Source organism: Crinia signifera, unplaced genomic scaffold (genome assembly GCF_055691185.1).
Source record: "Crinia signifera unplaced genomic scaffold, ASM5569118v1 HAP2_SCAFFOLD_900, whole genome shotgun sequence".
NCBI classification, from domain to species: domain Eukaryota; kingdom Metazoa; phylum Chordata; class Amphibia; order Anura; family Myobatrachidae; genus Crinia; species Crinia signifera.
Window position 1 is genome coordinate 1 of NW_028142817.1, and position 9,322 is coordinate 9,322.

Genomic DNA, 9,322 nt, shown 5'->3' on the forward strand with positions numbered 1-9,322 from the left:
GACTTCAGAGGAGGATGGAAAGGGTACCCCCAAGAAGGTCCCCTCAAACTTTGGCAGCCAGTAAGTGTCCTCCCGACCTGTTCATACAGTACCCCCAGTATCCACGTTGACGTGGAGTCTATTTTATCAAGTGTGGTGGGCACAGCACTTTATTGAAAACAGTCCACGGCTTTTTTTTTTTAACACCCCCTCCTCCCCATTTAGAGTAAGAATAATAACTTTACAGTATTTTAACAGCACATTTTATCATTTCCCCACAGTGCCAAGCCTAGAGGAAGACCAGGGCACCCTGCCCTTGCGGGCCGTTACAGCCCCCAGCGCCTCAGCCGCTCCGTCTGACAGTAAGTCCTGTCATTTGTTTATTGAGTTTGTGTATTTTTTCTTCCTTTCCAACTTGTGTCTTTTGTTGGCGTGCCGTTGGCCGAGGCTGAGGGGACGCAATGCACTTTTCTAGTGTCCATGTTGACTGTGTCGACATTCAGTCAACAATAATGAAAAACTCGATGGTGAACTTTTTGAATGTTGACCATACCCATGTCGACCTAATAATTTAGTTTTCCTAATGACCATGTCTCCCTAACCCATGTTGACCTTCAGTCATGTCGACCTTCATGCTTGTCAACCTTCAGTGGTCGACCTAATGCTTGTAGACCTACAGTAATGTCTGTCTTTCCTATGACCCATCTTTGTTTGCTACTACAGTACAGTATACAGGTTGAGTATCCGGTATCCGGACATCCCTTATCCGAATGATTCCAAAAACCGTGGTTTTTGGAATCATTCGAATTTTTTTTTATTTTTTATTTTTCAACCCCTAACCCTCTTTTCATACTTACCAAGTCCCCGGGCGTCCACAGCAGGCCTCCGGCATCTTCTCCAGGGTCTCCAGCGGTCCCAGGAATGCATTGCGCGAGTGTGTGCGCGCGCCGGTGACGTCACCAGCTCCCGCACCCATAGACCTCACGGACACTTGTCCGTGTAAAAGCATGTATGGGGCCGGGCAGCTGACATCCGGCGATGTCAGATGCCCGCCCCCAACACATGCGTCACAGCCTCATTACCATGCGTACGCCCCGCGTTTGCATGGGAACGCCCATGAAACGCGGGGCGTATGCATAGGGAAATGAGGCTAAGTAGTCCCTCACGCCCCTATCCACCCCCTTTGCGGCGTTAAAAAAAATTGTGCGGCGATTTCGCCTGCACATGCGCAGATCGAAAACATCGGCGGAACGGCCGCATGCGGCCGTTACCGCTTAGATCAGATTAAGGGCCTGTACAGTATACTGTATTTGTGAAAATCTGAAAGTTTTCTTCAAATGTGATGACTGGATTCCCCTTTTCAAAGCTGCATACTGTACTAGAGATGACAGTTCACCCTCCTTTCTGTAGTGTTAAGTGCAGACCGATAATTTGATTAAGGGTCACTATAAACCTGGACTGCATTGTCTAAAAAGGACATTTACATTTGAATCTTGTATCTGTGAAAGGAAAAATCACACTATTAGCCTCCCCACTCCAAGTACACTAACTCATTAGCATTTCTATGTGTTAAAGCTCTCCACCACCAACCCCCACTAATGTATTGTCGTTTATAGGATACTGTATTTGTGAGAAACTGAAGCCAACCTTCCCTCGATGATTTAAATAAAAATTAAAAGACATGAAATGTTAGCATTGAAAAATGTTGGTTGGTTTATTTAGCAAAATATTTTGTCAAAAAGTTATACAGTATTCAGTGATGAAGCGCACATACTGTAGCGGTATAAAAGTGCAGCATCACCCATGTGCTCCCCCCAGTCCTCTGCCCCTGCAGCAGCATTCAGTTGGTCGACCTAAAGATGGTCGACAGTCATTAGGGCCTCACCACTAGGTCGACATACTGCAAGGTCAACAAGTCATTAGGTCGGCATAGGATTTTTCACTGTTTAAAGAGCCGACAGGCGGTATTTCATGCCCTAATATCCACTAGGGCAGTGATGGCTAACCTTGACACTCCAGCTGTTAATGAACTACACATCCCAGCATGCCCTGCTACAGTTTTACTATTTGGCCATGCTAAAACTGATTTTTGTAAACCCAGTAATGAGTACAGTAACTTTATTTAAACAGCACACTTTCTCATTTTTCTCATCTTCACATAGTGCCTCCGCTTGAAGACCAGGGCACCCTGCCCTTGCGGGCCGTTACAGCCCCCAGCGCCTCAGCCGCTCCGTCTGACAGTAAGTCCTGTCATTTGTTTATTGAGTTTGTGTATTTTTTCTTCCTTTCCAACTTGTGTCTTTTGTTGGCGTGCCGTTGGCCGAGGCTGAGGGGACGCAATGCACTTTTCTAGTGTCCATGTTGACTGTGTCGACATTCAGTCAACAATAATGAAAAACTCGATGGTGAACTTTTTGAATGTTGACCATACCCATGTCGACCTAATAATTTAGTTTTCCTAATGACCATGTCTCCCTAACCCATGTTGACCTTCAGTCATGTCGACCTTCATGCATGTCAACCTTCAGTGGTCGACCTAATGCTTGTAGATGATGGCTAACCTTGACACTCCAGCTGTTAATGAACTACACATCCCAGCATGCCCTGCTACAGTTTTACTATTTGGCCATGCTAAAACTGATGCAGGGCATGCTGGGATGTGTACTGTAGTTCAACAACAGCTGGAGTGTTAAGGTTAGCCATCACTGCACTGGGGCATTGTGTGAGAATAAAATAGTGTGCCGAGTGCATGGACACTTAAAACTACAGTACAGTATGTCGACATTCGGATAAAAATGTCGACCTTTTGACTGTCGACCTAGACCATGTCGACCTAATGCTTGTGTCTGGCGTGCCGTTGGCCGTTTGCTAATTGCGGTGACATGTCTTCCAACAGCCCAGCAACCCCCTCAACAAGTGGGAGCTCCCAGACAGCTCTGGAGAGGCCGTATCAGCCCTCCACCTAGTAAGTACAGTACATGTTTTTGTTTACAGTATTTGTTAGTTTTTCTCTCTATGGGGCTGCATCAGATGTTACAGTATTGTACAGTGGTGCAAGTAGAATTTTTTTCTTGGTGGTACTGATAGCTTCCACCAAAAATGGGCGTGGCCATGTGTCATGAGGGGGCATGGTCACACAAAGCTAGGGGAGTGACTTATACCCACTTTAAACCAAAATCCTTGGTTAGACCTGATCTTTGTACACAGGAGTTTCCAGGGTTGAACCCAGCTTTATACCCCATTTACACAGCACTATGTCCCAGGTCGGACCCAGGTCTGCGCCATTTATACTGAACCTGGGTCAGCCCTGCTTTTCCCTTTGGATGACATTAAAAAATGTCCATTTTAGGACTGATAAACTTCCAGTCAACCTTCCGTCATTGATTAAAAAAATAAAATAAAAAAGACATGAAAAGTTAGCATTGAAAAATGTCGGTTTGTTTATTTTGTTAAATACAGTATTTGTTCAAAAAGTTTTATTCAGTGCTCAAGGACACATAGCGGTATAAAAGTACAGCATCAACCATGTGAGCTCCCCTGTGGAACCTGGGGTGGGACCATTTACACCACCCACGACCCAGGTCCAACCAGTGTTTAACTTCGGTCAGGACCTGGGTAGGAAACCAGTGTTACTGGACCAGGGTGGCCCCTTTTACACCAACACTGACCTGTGTCCAACCTGGGTTTCTCACTTGGTGTAAAAGGGGTATTAATGACAATAGTAGCATGGCATTGGGAGACAGGGAATGAGAAACAGGGAATGACTGGGGGTGGGTTGGCTCTTGCTTGGGGAGAGCCGGGCAGCTTGTACTGTACTTACAATTGTGGAGCCTGCTCTTCATGCTGTCGGCACCGTGTGACAGGCTAAATCAGCAGTAGCCAGTAGCTGCATACAGCACCAATCATAACACTGGGTGGGCGGGCTGCGGATGCATTACAGTATATTTAGACTTACAATAAAAATAGAATTGACAGTGGGTCAGGGAATACAGTAAGTGGTACTGCGTACCTGCAACATACAGTATTTCTCCGTACCACGCCGTACCCCCTTACTTGCAACACTGGTACTGTATCTCTACCAGTACAGTACAGTACAGTATATTATGGAGGCAAGTGCTGCTAATATACCCCACCTCCCTTCCATGCCCTCTTACACATGCGCAGAAATACTGTACAAGTGTGTCTGCTTGTGCTCACCTCTGAATTAGGCACTCTGTCTCTCTTCACCCCTCTCTACTGTACAGCATACAGTATCCTCTACGCTCAAGACTTTATTGTTACCTATTGTATTTATTGTTACCTAGTATACTGTACTGTATCAGCAAGCTCAAATTTTGGTGCAATTTTTTTTACAGACCTGCAATACCCAGAGGTGCCAAAGGAGGACAGTATGGACACCTGCAGTATGGACACCTGGAGCTGTTCATCCCCGGAGCCACAGGAAAATTGGAGCTACTGTTCCTGCCGCTCGGAGGAAGAAAGCGAGGTGGCAGCAGCGCTTCCTCCTGCATCCAGCAGAACTCCCCCAGGGTGTAAGTACTGTACTCATGGCCAGCAACAGCAATCCTGGGGCCCCATAAATTGATCTCTCTGGGGCCCCTTCCCCATCAAGCATAGTAGTGGTGTGGAGCAGGGGGGGAGTAATAGTGTGGAGAAGGGAGGGAGGGAGGGAGTAATAATGCAGAGCAGGAGGGAGGGTGGGAGTAGTAGTGTGGAGCAGGGAGGGAAGGTGGGAGTAATGGTGTGGAGCATTGAGGGAGTTGTGGAGTCCACCTGTAAAGCCATACTGTATACTGTACAGTACTGTACTGTACCTGTGCACTACAAAATTCCCTCAATATTGCCATTCTGTATACTGTACAGAATGACCCATACTGTATGAAGAATGCCCCCCTTTAGTGCCTACAGTAATTACAGTATGCATTCAACCCCCCCCCCCCATCACCTAATGCACAATGCCCCCTGACTTGTGTAATGCCTTCATTCATCAACACTCACTGCTGCAACTGCTTCTGCTGCATTGAATACTGGCCTACAGTATGGATAGCTGTCCTGAGATTCTGTCTCCAGGAGCAGCTGAAATGGGAGCTGCTCCATCTGTACATTACTGTACACAGAAAGTTGTGCTCCACTATGACAATTCTTATGACTTTATTGGTGTTCATACAGTACTGTACAGTACACTAGTGTACAGTACTGTACTGTATGTGCTGCAGTATGAGACACTATTGTTCAGTACTGTACAGTAAAGTATTTGTACTGTAGTGTACAGTAATGTACCGTATGTACTGTACAATATGCTGTACTGTATTACTATTGTTACAGAAAATGATCAAACATTTCTTTTTCCACAGTGCATTCCCCTTGGCTACCTTGGCAGTATGAACAAACTCCTCCCCAACCATGTAAGTAGTAATAGTAGCAGTACGTTTATTTATTAGGCGCCACCAGTGGCGCCGGAAGGGGGGGGGCGAGGGGGCAGCTTGCCCCCCCCAAAATTACTGAGGCGCTAAAGCAGCTGTGCGGGCGGCTGATTAATCAGTAATATACAGTAGGCGGGCGGGCGGTGGGCTGATTAAGCTTGATCCAGCCTCCCGCCCGTCCGCCTATATTACTGATTAATCGCAGCCGCCCGCCCGCACAGCTGCTTTAGCGCCTCAGCAAGAATCCGATTCCTATTCGCAGCCGTCCGCCCACATGGATGACTTCTGCGGGGAGATGTTGAGAACCAGCGCCCGCCAATCACAGTGGCTGTGGATGTGATGCGTCCACAGTGATTGGCGGGCGTGATGCGGGCCGTAGGGAGGGAGACTGGTCGCGTGGATCAGTGCATGGGCGGGAGCCGCGGGAGCATCCTACAACAGCCGCAGCAGCAGCCATCACGCTGTGCTGCCACAACTAAAACTTAAAGGTAAATGCTGCTCCTCTCACCCTCCCTTCCCCAGTGACTCCTGGATCCAGGGGTTGTCATTTACCCCTGGATTCACAACCAAACAGGTTTATGTAATTACTGTATGTCTGATTATCATAATCAGACATACTGTAATCACATAAATCTGTTTGGAGGTGACAGTGCCACTTTTTCCACTTTTTACGAGTAAATGACAACCCCTGGATTAATGTCAGTCCTGGTGTCTCTGGCCACATGTACTGTATACTGTATGCCGCTGCCCGGTGTATAATGCCCACGTGTATATGCCGCTGCCAGTGTGTATAGTGCCCGGGGGTAACATATAGCAATTTAGGGTGCGCCAAAATGAGATTATATCTTGCCCCCCCCCCCAACCTAAAAACGTTCCAGCGCCCCTGGGCGCCACAAAGTGTCCACAGCGCCGTACATACAGTACTGTAGCAAACAAAAAAACAAATTACAAGGTAACGTACTGTACAGGGTGTGTTGAAAATTACAGCATACTGTAAATAGGGGTACAGTATACTGTAGCTGGTAGAACTAAAATCAGCATCAGTTCAGAAGTACTGTAGGTGTTGAAATGAAGTACAGTACAGTACAGTAGATGAAGGGAACAACAGGAGAGGAGCACAGGTGAGGTAAAGAGGTAGGGTGAGTACGTGAGGAAGGAGGGCCCTACTCATAAGAGTTAACAGACTACAGTAAAAGGAGGACGAACGAAAAACAATAGGATACTGTACTGTAAGTACTGTAGGAACAGATGGGAACGGAGGCATGATAGGAGGATCAAAAGAGGTTAGGAGGAGGGATAGGCTAGTCGAAAAAAGTGGGTTTTGAGGGAGCGCTTGAAGGAGGTAAGGGAATCAGAAAGCCTGATACAGTAGGTGGCGGGAGGTTGTTCCAGGAGGCAGAGGTAGAGTGGCGGGAGAGGAAGATGAGCCTAGCAGCAGCGTTAATAATGGATTGGAGTGGTGCAAGGCGTGTTCGAGGTAACCCAGAGAGAAGGATGTTGCAGTAGTCAAGGCGGGAGATGACAAGAGAGTGAATGAGAATTTTGGTGATCTCGGTTTCACCAATGCTGATGGAGATAGTGGGAAAAAGGGTACTGTAGTATGTTCGGGGGATGGAAGATTAGAAGTTTAGTTTTAAACTAGTAGTAAACTGACAGTGCTTTTTTTTTTTTTACAGCAACTCCTGCACCATCTGAGGATGAAGACCAACAAGGTACAGTACAGTTTTATACTTCTTAATACTGTAACTTACAGTACAGTACAGGTATTTTTAAACCTTTTTTTTTAATTGCAAGATCCCCAGCATACAGTACTGTAGCACAGAGCCAACAGTAGGGACAGCGCTGTCCCTGCTGTTGAGATAGGGCTACGCCAGCCTGCTGCTGGCGCAAAACCAGCAGCGGGCTGAATGGTCAGCAGTGCTGACCGTTCATACATTTGGCCTGCTATCATTTAGATAGCAGCGCCGATATGGACAGAGGCGCATAGTGCCCCTGTCATTTACTGCATGCTGGCTCCTTAATACATTGGGGAGATGTGGTATCAGTGCACATAACGTGCGCTGATACCCCTTCTCCCTCATATCGATCTTTAATACATCTGCCCCTCTGTACCCAGTGTGCTAGGTGCCAGTCTGCATTGTCCCAGGGACGCTTTAAGGGGCGGGGGGGTGTGTGTGTGCCGGTGGGGAAGCAGTGCGGCCACGGCGGTGATCATCAGTGTGCTGTGTGCAGGGGGCAGGCAGCAGCGGCAATTACAACTTTAAAATAATGTGTCCATTGACTGTCCGTCTTCTGATTGGCTGAGATAGAGCACTCTCAGCCAATAAGCTGCCGCCAGAGGGAGGCCGCTGATTGGCTAAGAGTGCTCTATCTCAGCCAATCAAAAGCTGGACAGTCATTCGACACATTATTTTAAAGTTGTAATAGCCGCCGCTGCGGCGGTGCACACTGATGATCATTTGAGATCCGCCGCAGCCCGCCCCCACTGCTCCTCACAGGAACCGCTGCTGCCCCATGCCTGCTCCTCACCGGCACCGCTGCTGCCCGCCCCACTGCTCCTCACCGCCCTGCAGCTCCCCGGTTTTGTAATTGCACATCAAGGGCCAAATTGTTTGTGAGCCTCCCGGGGAGCTGCCGGGAAGCTCGCAGGAGAATTGGGTCCGAATTGTCCTTAGGACAAGTCGGTCTAATGTACAGTATGGGGGCCTTTAGCCAGTGTGCTTGGTGCCAGCCTGCAATGTCCCATAGACGCTTTAGCCAGTGTGCTAGGTGCTAACCTGCATTGTCTCAGTGGCACATCCAAATTTACATCAGATAAATCACATGTGATTTATCTGACGCAAATTGGATGTAAAGAATGGCACATCTAGTGTCAAATTGTACAGTACTGTACAGTATGTAGGCCTCCTGGGAAGCAGCCGGGGAAATTCAAGGGAAATCAGATGCAATTTTACAGGTACAGTAAGATACAGTAAATCTCATAGTGCATGGGGGCCTTTAGCCTCTGCTTGGCAACATCATGACGTCAGGCCATCTGCCAGTCATGATTCCTCTTGGCCTTTTTGTGCCTTGCTGAATGCAGGAGCTTATAAACACTGTAATAATGTTTACTGTAAAGTACTCAACTTGTATTATTGTTCTAAAACTGTTCATTTTTTTTTATTTTCACAGATGCCATACGAAGTGAAATCGGGAGACTCATTGGGGCAGAAAATCAACTCTTTGATTATATTGTAAAAAATATATAAATAATGAATTTTGTTTTAAATGTGCAGTGCTATTTATTTGTGTTACTATCCATCTTAGTAGTAGACTACTTTTTTTGGGGGGGTTGATCACCCCGCCCATGGAAACGGAGCCACCAGGGCAATCCCTGGCCCGCCAGAAGGCCGACCACAGCGCGCAGCATGTCACTTGCCATCTCCCCGGCACTGGCACAGTGGGGGTCATGCAAAGCAGCAGAGATTTGGAGACAGGGAAGTTATAAAACAAGTCCCATTCTACCCACCCCCCCACCCCCCCTTAATGGAATTACAGTACTGCGGTGAATTACAAGGTGAGCAGGAGCCGGACAGCCAACACAATAATCTCCCCTGGTCTCCTTCACACTGCCGGACAGCCTCTGCACTAATCCACGCTGGTCTTCCACGCAGCCACACATCCCAGAGCATGGGCTCTGCCGACCTGCAGCAGCGGCAACGCTGCTCTCTCCCCCCGGCTGCTGAAGCTCACGCTCCACTGGAAGCACCCTCCCCCTTCACCTCTCCCGTGGTCATCTTCTTCCTCCCGGGTTCCATTGGCAGCACAAAGAAGAAGGCTGGCTCTATACCTAGCAGCTACAGTAACTGCGGACCACAACAGACACAGGTACAGTACTCCCACTCGCCTGCTCTCTCTCACACTGTGCATCTACAGTATAC

At 47.9% G+C, this 9,322-nt stretch overlaps 1 protein-coding gene across 1 annotated transcript; it reads left to right on the plus strand.

Moving 5' to 3' along the window:
• Window positions 1-6: 6 nt before the first annotated feature.
• LOC146056803 (uncharacterized) lies at window positions 7-8,905 on the plus strand. The gene is made up of 8 exons (XM_083168449.1): window positions 7-60; window positions 261-341; window positions 2,142-2,219; window positions 2,876-2,944; window positions 4,335-4,511; window positions 5,334-5,384; window positions 7,079-7,114; window positions 8,574-8,905. The coding sequence occupies exons 1-8, from the start codon at window positions 15-17 to the stop codon at window positions 8,648-8,650; spliced, it is 615 nt and encodes a 204-aa protein (XP_083024575.1). The 5' UTR covers window positions 7-14; the 3' UTR covers window positions 8,651-8,905.
• The last annotated feature ends 417 nt before the right edge of the window (window positions 8,906-9,322 follow it).

Bases quoted from the DNA above. Each gene is read 5' to 3' on its own strand.
- LOC146056803 (XM_083168449.1), top strand. From the start codon at position 15: ATGGAAAGGGTACCCCCAAGAAGGTCCCCTCAAACTTTGGCAGCCA. The intron at 2,945-4,334 runs GTAAGTACAGTA...TTTTTTTTACAG, and splicing joins CCGTATCAGCCCTCCACCTA to ACCTGCAATACCCAGAGGTG. The intron at 5,385-7,078 runs GTAAGTAGTAAT...TTTTTTTTACAG, and splicing joins ACAAACTCCTCCCCAACCAT to CAACTCCTGCACCATCTGAG.